Source organism: Periplaneta americana, chromosome 15 (genome assembly GCF_040183065.1).
Source record: "Periplaneta americana isolate PAMFEO1 chromosome 15, P.americana_PAMFEO1_priV1, whole genome shotgun sequence".
In the NCBI taxonomy this organism is placed as follows: domain Eukaryota; kingdom Metazoa; phylum Arthropoda; class Insecta; order Blattodea; family Blattidae; genus Periplaneta; species Periplaneta americana.
In genome coordinates this window covers 66,364,955-66,386,242 of record NC_091131.1, presented here as the reverse complement: position 1 = coordinate 66,386,242, position 21,288 = coordinate 66,364,955, and the positions used below count along the sequence as shown (strand labels likewise).

Sequence of the window (21,288 nt, the reverse complement as noted above, 5' to 3'; positions counted from 1 at the left end):
TCAGCAAATAAATAATATGGCACTAGGCATTAATGGTTACGGCATTTGTTAGTAATCTGAGGTTATCTGGAATGATTTAAGCTTAAGCCACAAAGTTACAGTATTTATTTATTAGTTATTAAAGATTGTATTGTTTTTCTCTTCATACGAACTGGCATGTGTTGCATCGTATACATCGCAAGATCTTGTATACATCGTATAGTCATGTTTTCATGCAGTCTTATGCCGACGATAACTGCGATAACCTTTCGCGGGTCTGTGAAACTGAACCGGTTTGAACAGTCTGAAGTACCGGTTGGTGTTTACATTATTGACCTCAGGCAATCTAGGGTCAATATGTATATTTATAACCGTGGTGGTTGAGCCTCATTTTGTTCTTGGTCTACTTCAGTGCACATTGCATCACACAATGTTACCCGGTCTCAGGCTGATCTTCTCCTCCAGCGTAAGACAGGTGGGCAGTTAAGTTTTAATCTTGTATTCAGGTGGGACAATGCTAAATGCGATGTAATATTACCCGTTCGTTACTTTGATGTTATGAATTGAGGTTATGTTGTGCAGGCAGGCGTGAGACAATGCTCGACCGCTGGCGCGAGATGGACGGGACAAGAGCCCCTGAAGCAGGATGACCCGGAGATGTGGGCGCTGTTGCAGGAGGAGAAGCAGCGGCAGAGATGTGGTTTGGAACTGATTGCATCCGAGGTGAGTGTGTATGTAGTAGAGTACTCTCCGCCCCTTTCAGTAGACCCTTTCAGCAGCTTGTGATGCATTTTTACAGAACTTTTGCAGCAGATCTGTCCTGGAGGTGCAGGGGTCGTGCCTCACCTGCAAGCACTCGGAGGGGTACCCCGGAGCCAGGTACTGCATAGGTGGCGGTGCGGGTTGCATGCTCCTCACACTGTTTATTGTTGCAGAACTTCGCTAGCCGTGCGGTGCTGGATGCCCTAGGTTCATGTCTCAACAACAAATATTCCGAAGGCTACCCAGGACAGAGGTATGCCTCCCTTGTTCCCTCTTCTCCATCCGTTTCTGTATTCTTCCTTTGTTGCTTTGGGTTTTGGTATATGTGTCATGTGTTACAAAGGCCGGCATATTGGTAAATCTGTCATAATTTCCACAGGTACTATGGCGGCACAGAAGTCATTGACAAGATCGAGCTCCTTTGTCAGAAACGTGCGCTTGAAGCATTCCAATTGAATCCGTCAGAATGGGGAGTGAATGTTCAGCCATACTCTGGGTCTCCTGCAAACTTTGCAGCATACTCTGCACTTCTGAAACCTCACGACCGCATCATGGGGCTGGATCTACCACACGGGGGACAGTAAGTACAGCGATGAAAAAACACTATGATCAGGCACTTTTCTCTTACACTATCGTACTGGTACAAAATACATTATCATATTCTTCACTTTGGCAGACGATATTATCTCGAGGGCACTGAGAAATTCAGTAGTGACTTACTCATGGTACAGTTTAAATATTTTTATTGTACATACAAACAATTATTCGCATCTCCTTCAGTACACTTTGCAACTTAATCAGTAGCGGACGGTGGGTTTGAAAGTTGAGGAGGCCAAGACGTCAATGATGAGAATATAAAAATATAAGGCCTGTGACGTACCTCATTACCAAGCGTAGAATTTATAGATTTTAAGAAATTAAAATTAGGTTTTCCAATTTATGTTTTAGGATTTTAAACCTACGAATTAGGTCTTTTTAGGTCATATTGAATTTTAGAATGTTATTCTTCACTATATAAAACGAACAAGAAAAGCAATATTTCGAGAGTAACGCGATAGCAACAAAATTGATTCGAACCTAAGAATCCGGGTGTTGCTCATTACTATTACATAGTCTAATTTTACAGCAAATTAACTGGACGTTCCTCTTTCTTCTCAAACCGATCAAATAGGTCACAAAATACTGAATAACTGCTACTAGAAGACGCTAGAGACAAATCTGCATTTGTTTCTAAACTCTCGATATATTAAAAATACTGGATAAGTAATTACATCTCGAAACACAAAATAATAAAATAACAAAAACACCCGCAAACAAGAGAAAATCTAACATAAATGAAAATTTTTACGCAGGGAGAGAAAACTAACAACACGTGATTCAATTTTCTAAAACCAAGAAGAGAGAAAGAGAGAGAGCTTCCTAATACAGCTGAAACCGGCCGTGACTATAAGCTCTACAGTTGTCAGCGGTGGGTAGGACGTCTCCAAATCGGCTCCCCTTGCGCGTTCTAGTCAAGTTTAAACACTCTTCTAACCAGCTATCTTATTGGTTGAACTGCTGTTGTCATGGTTACCAGGGAGTAGAGTCATGTAGCCGACTCCTTTCTCCCACTCTCGCATAGACACAGGAGGCTGCTGGATGTCGACTATACAGGTTACAGCACTATCTGTTATTTTTCAGTACGAATTATTTGCACTAAGTTATCTACAGTATTGTGAGCGGGCATCACCAACTCGAAGTGGTCGACTTTACGTAACTTACATCTTAGTCATAGTGAATAGTAAAATTAATATAAAAGGAAAAATGTTCATCATTTGCTATAACTTGTCTGTGATCTTAATTCAGCTGGAATTATTACTGCCATATTGTGTTCTGGTAAAATATTAGGGGAGGCACGGCCTCCCTTGCCTCCCCTGAAAGTCCGCCGCTGAACTTAATGATTTTTCTGTGATTTAGTTGAATGTTTATGATTTTCTATGATTTGAGGTTATATATTTTTCTCACACTCCATCCTCTCATTTTACAAAATACGGTACAGGAAGATTCTTGTTATTCTGGAAGGTATGGATCTCAGGACTCTTGCATAAGCATTCCTAGTACTGAGAATCCAGTAGCCTATTACATTTTTATTCAGAATGATTGAAAGGCTTGGTCAGAACTTATCATAAGCATGCACAGGACTCTGAGTAAAACAACTTTTGTATAGGCATCCATACCTGCTGAACTCAAACTGTGAGTTTGAACAAGAAAAGCAGGGCCTGTAGGTTAAGGTTACCAGATTTTTTCACAATTTCCGGGGACAGATATCGACATAATTATGAAAAGCTACGTTTAACATTTCTGTTGTTTTCCATTCACTTGTAATCTATTGTTCTTACGCAATTTAGAGAATTAAAATACTCAATCTGTTTACACACTAAAATTATTCATTCTACTTACATACTACTTTCATTACTGTATTTTTCAGAAGACTAATTTTTTTTAACAGATCTTCTCTTTGTCCCTATTTTGCAGCAAATACCTGACAGGTAATGTTGAAGTTGGTTAAGACAGCAAGCATGACTCGAACAGGTTTTAAACTCATTCTGGATGTTTGAAATGTCCACGTCATGCTCATTAAAAAAACTCTCAAGTGGAACATTACTTCCTGGAAGACATAGATTAGTTCAATAAGTTTCTGGAGTTGTGCACAGATATCATTTTCCCAGAAAGAGAAAAAAAAATCACTATTTTGAACAAAGAGTAGGGTTTTCTTCATTCTGCTTTCATATTTTTTCTGGCTACATGTTTCTTCAAGCAATAAATGTTATGAAATATCTTCATTGATGTCAAATCCATCTATATCTGAAGAAAAAATAATAGACTCTTTCTTCAAATTTCTCCCTTTCTAGAGGATATGTTAGCTATATACTTCATTGACATCTTGTGATTGAATAACCCAGAAACTCAGATATTTAATAGCATTTTCATAAAATTCATGAGAGACGCTGAGAAATCTGTTATGAAATAAGAACCACTTCTTCTGAAGATGTAAAAAGTTGCTTAATTGATGATGGAAAAATTGTTCTGTTCTTTCCTGGAGCTCAGTTTTTCTATTGACATTGATAAAAATATGAAGGACTCGACTGCAATTACATCTCATCTTCATATTTGATTATGGGGTCATGAAAAAACGGCAAAGTTGCAATAGCAAAATTCATCTACGGTAATGCACAAGAGTCATTAAGCCACATTAATAATTACTTGATATTGACAATCCGAGGATACTTGTGTATAATTTGTTAAATACGGAAACATTCCAGGGAATTTTATCCGGGCACAAAAAGAAAAATTTGGGGACTGTCCCCGGGAAACAGGGACCTTACTGTAGGGCTGCTATTCCTAAATTGTAGATTCGGTAATTATTGTTGCTGTTTAGTCCACTGTTCGAAGACAGGTTTGAACCTGACAAGTGACACCAATAAGGTATCATTTATAGACTGAAATAATTTTGTATTGCTTTACTCTCTTTCATATCATTATTTACATATAACTTTACATCTTATTTATAATAGCATCAATAATACCATGAGCTACTATTACCAATACTACAAAATATAGGGACTTCCTTTAGCTTTTGGCCCTGCTACACACTGATATGAATGATTACTGGTAATGACAAGCAAGATGTTATCACAGTCTAGCATATACAGTCATGAAGCTCAATATTTAATAAATATGCATCCATAGATAGTTGCTAACCACCAGGATTGCTACTATGACCTCATCACAGAACCTTTCCCTAGCAGACGATAAAATGTATACTTTCGATATTGTGTTCTTTTGAAAAAATTAACACCTTCCTCCCACTATTGAAATATGAAATACATAAGGTTTATATATTATTTTCATAAAGTATATACTGTATTATATTTTATAAACTCACCTTCCTGGATCTTTCGGAAGAAGGATAACTCTGACCTCTTTTTCTTACAATTTATAGTACTACAAACGTCTCCTTATCCCATATTATTATTCAAATTATTGTACTTTAGCCATTTACAGTTATTACAACCGATAATGAACATTTCACAGTATACACAATTTTTCATAACAATGCGAAATACGGCACAGTCAATGCCTTTTCGATCTAGACCAGGCCGTAATGTATGTTCGGGTTTTCTATTTCAGTGTATGGAGCTCAGTGAAATATTATATTATAACTTTATTGCGTATCATTGCTAACTTTTATTAGTATAATGTGTCCATAAGTTCCGTTTACTTCGTGTTGCATAATATGTTGCAGAAATAATTACAAAACTGTGTTATTTTAATGTGAAGAGAATTTTACATGTTAACATAATCTGTTCGCATCAACATTTTAAGTTTAGAATGGAACCTATTTTGAGGTTTAATAAAAAAGAGTTTATATTGTGATTTTAATTTAGCACATCTACCTTCCTTAATTGTAAACAGAAAATTTACTACACCACTCCTATGAAATTAGTGTATGTACAATTGTGTGTTACTTCCGTCTCTTAGGTAGTAGATAAATACAATAATTCAATACTCAATTATAGTATTCAAATACAGACAAATTGAATGTGTAGGGTATCATATATGACATTATGCTTGATTATAATGTATAAATGCGAATATTGAAGTATTGATACAGTAAACATAACCTATAATTTCAATATATTTAAATATCCGTGTGATACAACTGAAAATTATTTAATTGTGCATAAATGAATGTACAAGAATTTCGCAATATTTAATCGAAATAAAGGCAGGTAGGCCTTTTACACATACGAACAACGTAATTTTCACACCAAAAATAATATTACACCTTAACTCGCAAGTGAATTATGTCTGAAGTTTCTCATAATCATTGTTTTAAATTTTATCAATGCAATTATACTACATTTTAGAAAAATATTGTTACTCTTTATGCATTCCAACTAATTTATATGGTTGAAACACCGTCCTTCATGTTCGGGTTAAGTGAGTCACATGGTCTGCCTTACGGCCTGTATGGCAGTGGCACAGTCTATTGTTCCTAATACTTACAGTGCTCCAAGCGGTTAGCAACTATCGCGAGAAATGCAAAAAATCATCCCAAGCTTCGTGACTATATATACTAGACTGCGATATTATCTTGAAGGGAATGAGTCATCTGCGGGGTCACTACAGCTATCTGAGCAATGTAGTTAAAAACTAAACAGACTCGATTCCCAATAATTCGCGTGCAGTTAATTTTCTTTGTGGGTAATTCATGATCCTTTTCTTGTGGGGAGGATACAGTAACGTCATTTCCGTTTCTACCTCTTCTCAAATGGTTAAAGTTGATAAGAAAGATCAAGGATACAGACAAGAAAGTGAGGACAATATCATACGAAATTTGATAGCTGGCATTGGAAAGGATGGCGCAGATGAAGAAGAGTGCGAGGATGAAGCCAGGAAGTTACGAGAGCTGCACACACCCAAACTAGTATCGCTTTAGACACGATTTTGTTGTATATGGAAAATTGTGATGACTTTTCGTCTACAGATATTGTAATATTTTTCGTAAACTTATCTCTCTCTCTCTCTAAAACCAGGTATGTTTCTACTTACCTAAATATGGATTTGCAGCTCTGTATTTGTAGCAGTTTCATTTGTCAAAAACAAAATCAATTGTTCAATGAACTTGTAAACATATTTATATGCTGAAATACTCTTTGACCCTTGTGGCAACTCACAAATGCTGAGAATATTTGTAAATTCCTAAGAAATTTGCGGTCTGAAATCAGGAAAAATGAACAATTCTCTAAGAAACAAAAAATATGACATTATTTTATTAAACTAAAGTGTCCTATGTTATTTTGTAAAACTTGTGTTTCTTGTTTTAAGATTCTATTCCATTGCAGTAGCTACTGCAAGACATTGTTTCAAAATATTTTGCACTGTTTCACATTTTGCACTTGATTTTGAAGTGTATTTCAGTAATTAAACCTGTTAGAGTAACTTTTACTGAACTTCAAATAATGATAAAACATTTTGCTAATAATTCGCGATTTTCGATATTTCACTGAAATTCGTGCATTAATTACCGCAAATTACCGGAATCGACTGTATACCTTTGCCAGAACTGCTGAAAATATCTTCCTTTGTCGTTAACTGGTACAACTCGTGAACAAATTCTGAGAAACATATAGTAGCTCATCATGTGTAATTAATTAGATGTAGGATGTTGTTTCCAAGATCCTTCAGTGTGTGGGGGTTGGTTTCATAAACCTTCATTTTGCTCCCTTTTGTATTAAAAGAAATATTGGTCCTACTATTCTTTTAGCATTTATACCGCACCATATACCCACATTTAATGGCTGGGGGGCTCATCATGCTAACCACACGATACCTCCATTCTGGTTGGATGATCGTCCACCTCTGCTTCGGCTTCGTGGGCTGTAGCGCCACAGATTATTATTATTATTATTATTATTATTTACCCACATTTAAATCATGCTGTGGTACCTCGCACATTAAGTGAAGGATTATTTGTACTTCAGTACCCATTATTCTGAGTGTGTACACAGACATTAAGGTGAAACCAAGCTTCATCTGTGGCAACAATTCCATTATGAGAAGACTGGATAAACCAGTTTGAAAAGCTTGCGCTAGCTCCATGATCACTCTCTTGAATCTATGCATTAGATGAAGAAATTTTGCTGCTTTCGAAACAAATGTCTTCGATACACCAGCTTGTTAGGATAATTGTGATAGAGATTTACGAAATACATTTTCAAGCCGTGTTCCATATCGTCTGGCTTTTCTTCAATTAAAACAACTTTCTTCTTGAATTCTTTTTGTTAAAAAAATTCCCATTTGTCGTACTTTTTTAACTGATGTTTGAATTGTAATGCTATGAAGTACAGTTATTCCAGGAAACTTTCTTATGAATTTAAATCAACACACTATAAATTACTTATTTCTATGCATGTATCATACATAAATATTCATTCTTCTAATGAATACTTTATACCATGCATACTGAAATACTGCAAGAAACACATTGTATGCTATTTGCATAGCAAACATGATCACAAGAACTAGGGCCGTTTTGATTGTCTTGGAGAAGTAGTTATAATGTATGCAGACAAAATGCACACTGTCAAGTGTTAACCGCTAACTTCTGTGACAGTTGAGCAAGTGATGATGCACAACAATGACAATGGAAATTAATAACTCGAGGCCAACAGCTGTAAGAAGGCTCTGCAATTTGGATATGGCAGTGCATAATAACGTTGCCAGACATACGGTTTTTTAATGAATAGTATGGTATTTTTCTTTTTTGTTCCACATACGGTATAAAGTAAGTACCATTCCTTGTTTTGACTGTTCAATTAATAATGAGGATTATTTTAAACATTTAATTTTAAAATTAAAAGAAAATGATCTTCACATTACTTAAAAATCTCCCTACTGTAATTTCCCATTTTATTAGCAGTGATAATTACCCATTTTTTATAAAAAAAAAGAACCTTGTTGGTGAGTCAGAATGTTTGAATACTTTTACCAACATTTAACAGACATGTTTAAAAAATAGTTTGTTGGAACAAAATTCACTAGCAATCTGTGAAGTTTATCAAGTAATGAAGAATTTAAAAATTCAATTCGAACAAAGAATAGCTGATTCTTTTTTGGATAGCAGGTACACCAGTGTTTAAATAGACATAGGCTACATAACCCAAATGACAAGAATAAATACACAAAAGAATTGCATGATTTGTACAAAGCTTGTGCAAGTTACATAAATAAGTTGTTTGATTTTAGCAATGATGATGTTCTCTCTAAAATGGAATGCATTACTCTGAGAAATTCATCTGATTTTAAAAGTTTCTAAAGTAAGCTTATAACTGAATCACTTTGTCTTATTGATAACATACTATTATGTACTCACGATGTACTCAGAAATCTTTTTGATTAAAGAACTTGAAAGATTTGATTGGCAAAGGAAAACTTAAATTTATGATAGCATTATTTCGACATATGGCTAGAAAGAGCAGTATGAAAATTGATCAGTTTCAATTCATTGCAAACTGTGATTTATACATATTTATGCATTCATAGATAGCGGGAAGTGTATGTGCCAATAGCTTCAATGTATGTCAAGACTCGTTTATCTCGAGACTTTGAAAATGGCACTTAGATCCTTATTTACTTTAAGTCAAGTATATTTCCCACCACATTCCACTATCTGTAATCACCTACCCTAGACTCTAGTTCACAGCATCATAAGTTTGTTTCTTATTTTCAATTTGAGAATCTAACATCCCTAGTGTGTAGGAACCTATAAAACTACAGGTTGAGTTCAATATATGGGTTTCTGATTTAACGTTATCCTATTGGAGTTCTGTGTTCACTTCCAAAGTTTTGACAGGAGATTTCAGATCATTTATGTCTTACATACGAGATAATTTATCTTAAGAACATGAAGGTCTAATTTTAGAACATTTATTGAGTGGTTACAGCACATTACATGAAAAAATAAGACTGACAATTTGATTAACATATTCCTTTGTTATCTGTTAACGCCTACAATTTTTTATTTATTTTTTCATTAATCATATCTTTTGCATACATATGTATGAAAAATACTATTTCTGAGGTTATGGAAATCATTACCATCTATATAATATTATAAATGAGAATGATTATTAGCAGAAATTAATTTGATATGAACTAAAAGTAGAGCGCTCTCATCAGAAACGAACTTCCTCTGTACTCTGTAAATCTACGAATATAATACAAATCACCTGTCATTACTTACCTCAGAAAATAAAACATTCTAAGAATCGTTATTGCCCATAAAAATCTTATCATTCTCAACTATGACCTTCTGATCTCTAACATCAAAAGAAACAGTCAATATGTGTGCTGTATCGTGGTGGGAATATAATGGTGAAGCAGTGCGCAGCCTCGCCCGTTCTCCTACTATGTGATGACGTCACGCGGGAAGCATTGCAGAGTCTCTCGCAGCTTGCTAACTTAGCTCAGCTCAGCTCCGTAAGGTTTTGGAAGTGGGGTAGGTTAATTGATTATGAATACCAAGAAGCTGTATTAACTAATCCCTTCCCTACTAACGTCTTGTGATGCGCTCCCAAAGCATAGCCGTCTAGACATGACGTCTTTGTGACCCTGCGACTTTTATTGACAGTTTTCATTCAAGCTGTCAAATGCAGTTTTTTTCAAGCTGTCTATTTAGAGTGTTGTTATATGTTGTAAAACGATCTTTCGTGAAGAAGAGGAGTTATTTTCCTATAAATATACGCGAAAGGTTTTCCAGAATTCTAACTGTTTGAATAAAAGTGCATTGAAGTTCTGTCCTGCATTCCAAGTGGAATGAACAAAGTTTAAGAAAGGGAATCAGAATCGAGGTCTTGTAAGAGTTATTGGCAGTAAAGTGACATGACAGAAAAGGTCTGTCTACGAAGCACAACATTCACATGGTGAGCATAAAGGAAAAAAGGGTAACAATGAAGGGGAATAAACAGTGGTGAAACTGAAGGGCGTAATAGAGTACAATAACGTTATGTTGTGGGTTGACTGTCAGGTCAGCGTCAGAATGAAGTCTTATATCCCTTCTCCATTATTGGAAAATACGTAAAAAAAAAAACTACAGAAACGTTTCTTCAATATAATGTTTATGGTACTTTTCAGCTTTTCAATGTCTACGTAATTGCATGTAAGACCGTGAAGGGAAGCAAACCCAGGAAGCAAAGGATCTATACAAATCATCAACTTGACCTGGAAGCACGCATTTTATAGAGGGTTACGACGACAATAGTACAAGCAAACTGTTGGGCTTATTCCCCCCCTCCCGACATATACCTACCACCCACAGAAAAAGAAGCCAGCGAGAACCTGCAAAGTTTGTAAATCTCACAAGAAATGTTTTGTACTGGAGTCTTTCGAAACTTAACATAATGTTCAAACTGTTACCAAATTATGAGTATAATATCACAATTTGTAGTAAAAGACCCATGTTTATTGCAAACGACTTCCACCTGCCTTTAAATGCCACTTACCGCACACCACCAATTCACTGTCTGCGCGTGGAGATTTAAATAGAGATTCCTGGCAAGAAGCCCGTCCTTTTAAATCTTACTGCATGAACTTAAAGATAGCAACAAGCAAACTTTAGAAAAGAGTCAATAATGAACATTTGTTAAAGGCAGTTGTCGAATTAATTACGTTCATTCTGGTGTACTGCTTTCGTTAGAAGATATCTTAAGTTCATGGACTCAACTCGGTTTGATCCATTCAGGGTGATGGGCAGAATACGTTCTGAATCAGACCTTCGATTTCAGGCTGGCTTTAAAGAATCTGAAAATGTGAATTGCAACAAATGTCAAGTGTAGCATGATGAAGTGTCCCTAAAAGAAGGCAAATTCGAAAGAAAAAAACGCATTTTCGATAAAATGTGGACTTAACGCGTTTTGATTCCGAGCTCCTCAAATACGTTCAATAAAGTTTCATCGTCAACATTTTTACATTACTTAAAAAAAAAAACACATCAGTTTTTCATTCCAGTGATTCTGCATATTTCTTTTAGTAAAATGCTCCTGCACACAATTTTAATATCTGAATATTTTTTACACAAATTAAGTCCACAATTTCCACATCTGACATTAATTTTCGTAATGTGAACGGCTTTCTTGTTAGCAGCTAGTACTTGAAATAGACCTTGATTCACCCTCACTAACCACTTTTGTATTATCTTCCTCACTGCCACTTTCTTTCTTCAACTCCGCCGGTAAATCAATTTCCAATGGCACTATAATATCACTTTTACCCAAAACATTAAGGCTGCTATTATCCACAAAACAACTCATGTCTATGTTCTGTATCCCTGAATACAACTAGATTTGAATAAACACCAATAAAGAAAGAACAAATTTACCAACTCAAGTTTCTACACTGCAAGTAAATGGTAAAGTGGAGAATTGAAACAGTAAACGACTTTAACGGCATTACAAACAGTTACAACAATGGACAAAAATCACAGAATTCAAACTAGAGAATGTTTAAAAGTGTAGGTCATATGAAATGCCAAGGGTGGATAAAATCTGTCCACTAACAAATACTTCAAATTATTAGTCTGCTATATTTGAAATCTGAAACAGAACACATGTGTGCATACTTTATCATGTTAGAGACAAATAGAGTAAAGGTGAAAGCTGCCAGATTTCATTAATTCAAAAAAATTTAGAAAATAAAAAGGGTGGGCAATTTTTTCCCAACCGTGATAATGCTAGGGTTAAGTGAGGAAATAATTATTTTATGCCCATTGATTGACGCCTTTTTTGCTCCTCTATTGACATTCGAGACAATTGAATCCTTCCGTTTACTGAAGCCTTTTCTGTCTGGAAGTTGTTAAAAGATAACACAGCTTTAACATTTTATGAGACATGTAATTAAGTCCTTTTAGCTTAGAAAGTTTTGAAGAACTATGAGAAAATTATTCCCTTCTGCGGAGCGACTCATATGTGAAACATTTTAACAATATGATACACAGGAACATACTAGTTAATACTTATTATAATGCTGTAATTACTCACGTTTCGTTATTTAGGTCTAATGCACTATCCTCTGATACATGTTCGTCTGAATTGGTTTTGGAAGTGGCCTGAAGAGGACATGAACTATTAGCAATGATGTCATGAATTTCTTTTCTCCTTCTCCGTTTTTCACATCTGTCCAATCTCAGATTATCTGTTGATTTTCGTTTCAAGCAAGACTGCGCCAGAGCTTTTGTGGGTACAGCGTCTACTTTCAGATTACGACTGCTTTTTGGTTCATAATTTAGGAGTTTCTGCTTTAAAGGTACTTCGTAACTTGACTCCTCAAAATGAAGTCAACATATTCGAGCTGAAACAACATTAAATCTTAAGATTTTTACGCCCTTTTCTTTTCGCTCAAAGCAATCTATGGAATAAGTCAAACAATAAGTTTAACATGAAAATATATTTTGCAAATGAGTTGCGAAGCAAATAAAATTTAGTAACATGCGAGAAAACTCATCGTGCTGTAAATTGACTTCATCCTCCCTTCTACAAGCATGCAACCATTGTCTTGCCAAGTCTTCATTCTTCGGAAACCTATAATATTTTACGTCAGTTCCTTTTGTTTTTCGATTGTAAATAAAAAAACCCAGATACTGCATATCTAGGCATACTAATAGCATGTATCACATTAATAGCATTACTGATACAAGAATAACATTCAATATAATATTATATATATATATATATATATATATATATATATATATATATAAACAAAGAATTAACACCGTGCACGTGCACACAACAGCTGTTTGTTTTGTTCCTCGAGCACTGCGATGCGAATTAGCGCGCCGCTGCTGCTTCCCAAGTGACGACATGCGCAGTAGAAAACGAGTTTGAGTCAACCGTCTGCTACACCATTATATTCCCACCACGTGCTGTATTAAGTCTGTGTTGTTGAAAGTAAGAGTATACACAGGTCATCACAACTTTTATTTCTGTAAATGTACAATAATTTTAAATTGTAGAATGAAAGTCGTATAAAATGGCCTGTTGACATGTTATGTGAAATATATGTTTAAAATGTACGTTACAACAGAGAAAATCAAATGATAAATACATTTATAAATTATATTGGAAATCTGCATAACTTCCAAAATTGAAATGAGACAACACATAGATTAAATATATTGCCACAATCTCAGAAGAAAGAAAAATTAAACAGCCATTATAAATTAACCTCTACTAAAATATAGGAACAATTTAGAAAATCTTGAGTCCTTTTAAGGTCACCCTTTCAAAGAGATAGTACCTTTTTTTTTAAATGTATTTCGTATATACCTAGTATAATGCTATAATATTAGTACTTAAATGTATTTTTTTTCCTAATTTAGAAAGTAATGAAACTTGTGTACCTTATAAAGACTTTTGAATACTATGGTCAAGGTAATGATGATATCAATGACAACAATTGTTATTAATTTTTTTAAATATCTTTGACTGGTTTTGTTTTTTTGCAGCCTTACACATGGTTTCATGACAGACACAAAGCGAGTATCTGCCACATCATTGTATTTCGAGTCCATGCCATACCGCTTAGATGTGAACACTGGTCTCATTGACTACGACATGTTGCATCATACAGCAATGCTATTTCGACCACAGCTCATCATTGCAGGTACTTCTGCATACTCCCGTCTGCTGGACTACAAGCGTTTCCGAGAGGTAAAATTTCAATATCTAATCCTATTATTTAAGTTAAGCACAATCTTGAAAAGGACATACTAGGCCTAGTATAGTAAACATTCGAACCTTCAGGGATCATTATTTGGTAATGGAGAATTAAGAGAAAGACTATCAGTAGCCAAGCTAGTAGAGCAACAAATTAATATCAGAAAATTCAATATTCCGAAATTAAAAGATTAGGAAACTAAGCAACATTATCAGATCGAAATTTCAAATAGGTTTGCCACTTTAGGAAGTTCCGACAGTGTTGAGAAGGAGTTAGATATTAATAGTGTATGGGAAAGTATCAGACAATATCAAAATTGCAGCTGAGCAGAGCATAGGCTATTGTGAAACTAAGAAAAAGAAACCGTGGTTTGATGAAGAATGTTGCATGGTAGCAGAAAGAAGGAAACATGCAAAATTGAAATTCTTACAGAATCCAGTTCAGGTGAATACGATAATTATTCCAATGAAAGACAGGAAGCATGCATACACTTAGGAACAAAAAAAAAAAAAAAGAGAGGAGATTACTTGAAGGTAAGACTGAATGAGATAGAAACAAACAGTAAGAATAAAAACATTATAGATTTATATAAAGGCATAAAGGAATTTAAGAAAGAATATCAGGCAAGGGTAAATGTGATCAAGGATGAGAATGATGACTTGCTTGCAGACTCTCATTCCATACTGAACAGATGGAAAAACTATTTTGGGCAACTACTAAATGAAGAGTCCACTGCAAGAATGATGGATGTCATTTGGAATACATTTTGCAGGAGAAGCAGTTGAAAGTTTGAAATGCTTAGCGCTCAAAGCTTAACTGTGATTTTCCGATCATTACTGGACAATGACTATCAGTGTTAATGCCATATGTATGTATGTACATCCTATATGTCTTAAGCTATGCATTGACAGTCTTGGTTCATTTTTGACAAGAAAGTGACATCCATCATTCTTGCAGTGGACTCTTCAAATGTAGTCCAGAGAAAAGACGGAGAATAGTGAATGATTAATTGTGAGAAGATCATGGTGTTTGTACTTAATAAGAAGGTAAAGAATAGTGTGTAATATTATTGAATTAAAGAGTAAGATGAGCTAGGAGTAGGGATTAGCCAAAGTAAGAAGGGGAAGTATCAGGGGAGACAGGAAACATTAAAATAAATTGAATTATATCATAAGAGTAAAATAAGGAAGAGTTAACAAATGGTAAATTAATGGGAAATGTCGATAAAATAGAGATTGAATTAAATGGTGAATGAAATTGATAGGAATAGGGGAAGTAGAAAAAGATAGAAGTTGAACAATAGTACAGGCGTTGGTCATATAATGTATAAATGATGTATAAGAATGGGAATGCTGGCCCGAATACATGAATGTGAAGAATCAGTAGGACCAAATATATGTTGTGTGACAATAAACCATATCCATATGAGATGAAATCCATTGTGAAATAATTTCATCATTAACTTCTGTACAGTTCTTATAATTTTCTGGCTTTTCATAATTGGCATTACGTCAGAGTCAGTGGCCAGATATCAAGGCCAGAGGTTATGTCACTGGTGGCTGGAAAAGTGCTCTCTCATGGATTGACGACAAGAAAGACGGAAGTAATCCGAGGTCATTTGCCCAAACACAGTTTTCTGTAACCCTTAAATAATAACAGAGTGAACATTTGTTGTTTATTGCAGATTTGCAATGAAGTTAAGGCAGTGATGATGGCGGACATGGCCCACATTTCTGGACTTGTGGCTGCACAGGTGATACCATCTCCCTTTGAATATGCTGACATCGTGACCACTACCACTCACAAAACTCTGCGAGGAGGCAGGTATGGGGAGATTGTTGAAGCTATGTCTCATTTTTGTTACTGGAAATATAAACACCTGGTATAAATTAAATATAATAATAATAATAATAATAATAATAATAATGATAATAATAATATTTGTCATCAAGCATATACATAGCTCTATGAAACTAGGTAATAGCAATCCTGTTACATTTTTATTTCTCAGATACTTCTCTTAACTCTTACAATAAAGTCAATTTAACTGTTACCTATACTTCATACTCTTATTAACAGGTGAGCCTTGTTAAATCTGAAACATTTTTCATTACCCTATTTAGTCACGAAACTTCTAACATTTTATAACAAAACTTACAGCAATCTAACATTTGAGGAGCATGCTGTGAAGTCTGATGGTTCCAAGTCGTCATATTTGTAAATTGTGAAACCAGTACTTAAAAATGGTTTTGTGTAGTGTTTTGAAAACTTCTCCAGTTTATGAGTAATCCAGTTTTTCGTCGTTCGTCTAAAAAAATTGTAAATTGCACATAATACGTTTTGAAACGATGCTCCTCATTTGTAACTTACTTTCTCTTCCCATTTCACCTTAACTATGTATAGAAATTTACCAATTTTTTTCAGATTATCTTTACTTACAATGCCACATAATTTCTTAAATGCTAATCTGTTGTATAATTTCAGAATTTTCTCTTCTATACATTATTTTCTTAATTTTTAATTTTCGACATAATAACATTATGTGTATCATGTCTTCTTTCTGGCTGCAAAAGAGGCAAACATCTTTCTCATCTAGATGCCACCATGCTAAACCCATCCATTCTTCCTTGGAGTTAATTCTTATCTGTTATTCTTGTCGCCATGAACTTTTAATTTTCTTATAATTAATTAATGAACGTGAATGTAACTTAATTAAATCACTCTAAAGTTCTTGTCTAGCTATCTCTTTGCTCCCCTTATTCATGATTTTGCATATGAGGGGTAGTCAAATGAAAACGAATCAGATGCCAAAAAGTATAATAGAACATTTATTACCTCAAAAATAATCTCTAAAACTGTTTATACATTTATCCCATTGCGAGACAAGATTATCAGTCCCATTCTTGAAGATCTTGTGGGCTGTCTACTGAACCAGTTTTTTACTCAGTCACATACGTCTTCGTCTGATGCAGAATGAAGTCAACGAATGTCTTTCTTCAACTCTCCAAAAATGTGAAAATCGCATGGAGAGAGATCTGGGCTGTAGGAGGGGTGTTGAAGCATTTCCCAACCAAATCTCTGAATCGTATTCCTCATGGAGTTGGCAGTATGTGGGCGGGCATTATCTTGAAGGATAATGCCGTTCAATAGCATTACAGGGCATTTTGACTTACTTAATGGCACATCTCAGTTTCTGTAAAGTTTCTTCATAATGCTGTGCATTGATTGTGGCCCATGCTCGAGAAATTCAACAAGCAGAGGACCCCTAGAATCGAAGAAGAATGTCGACATGACTACCGGAACTAGTATGTATTGCTTTGGACATTTTCGGTGGGGGAGAATCCATGTGTTTCCATTGTTGGCTCTGCGGTTTGCTCTCTGGGACAGAAATGCATACTCTTTCTCGTGGTATCATTGCAAGTGACCCAGTGAAGCAGCCATTCTGTTTGTGTTTTGTTCCTCTGTCAACTGATGTGGAACCCATTGCGCACAGATTTTTTGGTAATGCAGGTGCTTCATCGCACGGAACCGTGACTTATTCCCACCAAAGAACGAAGTTCTTCCACAGTAATCCGTCGATTTCCCCGTATAAGACCATCAACCTCAGCGATAACAGCAGGAGTGATGGCATGATGAGCCTATCCTGGGCGACCATCATCTTGCAGTGACACAAATCCCTCTTGGAATCTATTGTGCCATTCCAGTACACACGAACATGACATGCTGTGTTCGCCATAAACAGCAGACATGCGACGATGGATTTCTCGTCCCCCTACTCCTTCAGCAGTCAAAAATCGCACTACACCTCGCTGTTCTTTTTTACCTGCCTCCATTAGAGATGTTGGACGAACACACGTATCTCTAACCTCACTTCCAGCACAATAAACGAACAACTAGTATATAAGCAGAGATTGTAATTGTGCTTTCGCGAGTCGCCACCAGATGTCAGTTCAGCAATCAAATTGCAGTGGTACCAACTTGTCTGTTGTGAGATATATCCGAGATCATAAATACCCAGATTGCTCGGCCTTATAGGCTTTGACGGTAACAACTTTTGTCAGGTTTACTATGCTGGCATCTAGTTGTTACATAAGGAGTCACGTCATAACTCCCATTTGAATTACATTAGCGACTGTACTGTCATCTTGTGTTCGTTTACAGCGGAGGGGTGGCGATCCTGGCGGTTGTTCTCTTCGAAGTGCTACCGATTTTAACATAGGGATGAGCTATCTGTTATATAAATTATATGGTGGTCCGTTTTCATTTGACTGCCCCTCATACTAAATTTATATTCATTTAAATTATTCATTTTGATTTCATTTTTGTAGACTACAAAAATGTTATTATTATTGTCTCATTTCTCTGTAATGTAGCTATCTCAGATATTTAATTTTTCTTATTAAAATAGAGTCCACGCTGCTATCCATACCCATTTATATTTAGTCATTACGTTTGAGGTGTTCCAAAGCACTCCTAAATATTTTTTTTGCAAAATTTAGATCTTATTCAATCAATATATAATCGGGATAAATCATAACCTGTATTTCTACTTTATAAACTATCTTCGATTCAATTACAACTCTTTAAATATATATATATAAAGTTTTTACTACCAATATTTGGCCATTTATTTAAAAATTTACCAATTGCTATGAGTGCCACATTACTTTTATTTAAAAATTAAATGTAATGGAAGCAGGAGCGAGTTACATCATTCCAGACCACGTCAACCTCATGGACCTTTTACATCTACTTACCGTGACAGGAATCTGTCTCTGGTAATTGAAGGAAGTTTGGGATGGAAACAGTCACTCTTCTAGTCACTAGTTATTCTCAAAAGTTATGTATGTAGTACTTAGAAGGTCTGTGATTCTTCATTATTGTACCATCATTAGCATCACTGTTAAGTGAAATATTTTTGTTACTGATAGTGGAATAGCAAAAAACTTCCTTTTACGCATAAAAATAATGGAGTATGTGAGTCGGAGGTTTTGAAAGGATGAAGTTAAACTATATTGTAACCTTGATCAATTTCAAAAGCCAACTCACATTCCCTCATAGTGCTGTCCCTTGCTCCAGATTTATGATATTAAATTCTTGATATCTTTTGAGGACTGTTACTAAATCACATTCATAGATAATATGCTAGTGCAGTCTCCTCTTTTAGTCACGATGTCTACATTTGGGATTTCTGTCATAGGTCAGGAATGATCTTCTACCGGCGGGGCACCAAATCAGTGGATAAGAAGACAGGGCAAGTGATCGAGTATGACTATGAGACACGCATCAACAACTCAGTGTTCCCGTCTCTGCAGGGTGGTCCCCACAACCATGCCATTGGGTCGGTTGCAGTGGCCCTGAAGCAGGCCCGCTCTCCTTCCTTCCGGGAGTACCAGTTACAGGTGCTGCGCAACGCGAAGGCTTTGGCTGCAGCGCTGGTGGAGCGTGGCTACACACTGGTTGCAGGAGGCACCGACACTCATCTTGTGCTGGTCGATCTGCGCTCCAAAGGGCTTGATGGTGCCCGTGTCGAGATGGTATTCAATGCCTGCAATATCACTGCCAACAAGAACGCCTGTCCTGGCGACCGCAGCGCCCTCAACCCAAGTGGTTTGCGATTTGGCGCCCCTGCACTCACTTCACGCCAACTCAAGGAAGCAGACTTTGTCAAGGTTGTGGAACTGCTGGACCGGGGTGTTGCCATTGCTGCAGAGGCAAAGAGCAAGTCAGGTGTGTATACAAGAGCTGTTGCATTTTGGGATCAAATCATTACATTACATCCAAAGTTAAATGGATTCAAACCTGGTTGAAGTGTATAGAACTCATTGTTTGCAGCATTTGGAAGTGAAGTAAAGCCGCGAGTTTAGTTTCATAAATTCACAGCACATAAAATAACCCTATTTCTGAATGAGACACCTCCATTCAGAACTTACCAGTAATTTTTCGTCTAATGTTCATGTTTTGTAACAGATGTTTTTGTAGGCTTGTGTGATTGCATAGATCAAAGAATCGACCTGGTTGGCGAGTTGGTATAGTGCGGCCTTTTATGGCCAGGATTGCGGGTTCGATCCTGGGCCAGGTCGATGGCATTTAAGTGTGCTTAAATGCGACGGGCTCATGTCAGTAGATTTACTGGCATGTAAAAGAACTGCAGGACAAAATTCTGGCACATCCTGGCGACGCTGATATAACCTCTGCAGTTGCGAGCGTCGTTAAATAAAAAACATAACATAGATCACAGATGCTCGAATGAAGAAAGTAGAAATCAGATCCTAGTATTGATGCTAAGATTCTGAATATCTGCTTCTACTGGACAGTTGCGATAAACACAATTGAGTTAACTCCCTGTACATTAAGGCTTTTGTCCATCTCAAATCAAATCTGAATCTAAAAAGGCATACATACATGTTTAAAGACAGGCATGTGTTGTCACATTTCTTCTGTTGCAGGCACTAAACTGAAGGACTTCAAGCACGTGATCAGTAATGACCAGGATATCCTGCGTCAGCTGGAGAAGCTGCGAGAAGATGTGCACAACTTTGTCATTCAGTTTCCAATGCCAGGCTTTGATGACCATTAGCACTATGTTTATAAAATGAACTCTTCATATTTTGTAAAGAATGCTAATAATTAAATTTTGATTTTTACCAATATACATCAGTGACAAAATTTTGTGTTTTTTCCACTCAGAGATCCCCACCCTGACTGCATATGCAAACACACAGGCACACGCTTGCATGCAAAGATGGCTGCTTTCTGTCATTGGTGCTCTGTAAGCAATATAACCGTCTTTTACTGAACTCATTAGGATCATATCATTAGTAAAGTTATTAGTAAAACTTCATTTATACATTTCTCACTTATACATTTTTTTCTGGTGTCGCGGCAAAATTCCTATTCTTTCCATGTTAATTTATTTCAGATATAAACAAAAATTTAGCAAGACGAATAGAAGCAGCTGAAATTAAATTTTTACGATATATGGTACGATACACTCTAAACAAACAAAAAAATGAAGACATCCATAGAGAATTACAAACAGCATTATTAATAAAATAGATGAATATAGACGAAGATGGTTTGAACATGTTAATAGGGTGGATGAAGAAAAGCTGCCCTACAGAATCTTAAATTACAGTCCCCAAGGACTCAGAAACCAGGGTCGACCAGTTAAAAGATGGAGTCAACAACTATAACAGAAACTGGAACAGATCATTGAGTGGTCTAAACCATGATAGACTATGATATACGTTTTTCGTTTATACGTTTTTCGCACTTATACGATTTTAT

The 21,288-nt window shown here is 35.9% G+C and overlaps 1 protein-coding gene across 2 annotated transcripts; it reads left to right on the top strand.

Moving 5' to 3' along the window:
- Positions 1–263: 263 nt before the first annotated feature.
- LOC138715061 (serine hydroxymethyltransferase, mitochondrial-like) lies at positions 264–20,653 on the top strand. Of its 2 annotated transcripts, none has more exons than XM_069847535.1 (8): positions 264–454; positions 562–702; positions 779–858; positions 1,121–1,321; positions 13,787–13,991; positions 15,683–15,822; positions 19,199–19,728; positions 20,448–20,653. In XM_069847535.1, the coding sequence occupies exons 1-8, from the start codon at positions 410–412 to the stop codon at positions 20,576–20,578; spliced, it is 1,473 nt and encodes a 490-aa protein (XP_069703636.1). In that variant the 5' UTR covers positions 264–409; the 3' UTR covers positions 20,579–20,653. The 2 variants fall into 2 exon arrangements, with proteins under 2 accessions (XP_069703636.1, XP_069703635.1); XM_069847534.1 differs by lacking the exon at positions 779–858 and adding an exon at positions 915–994 and having other exon boundaries at positions 267–454.
- The last annotated feature ends 635 nt before the right edge of the window (positions 20,654–21,288 follow it).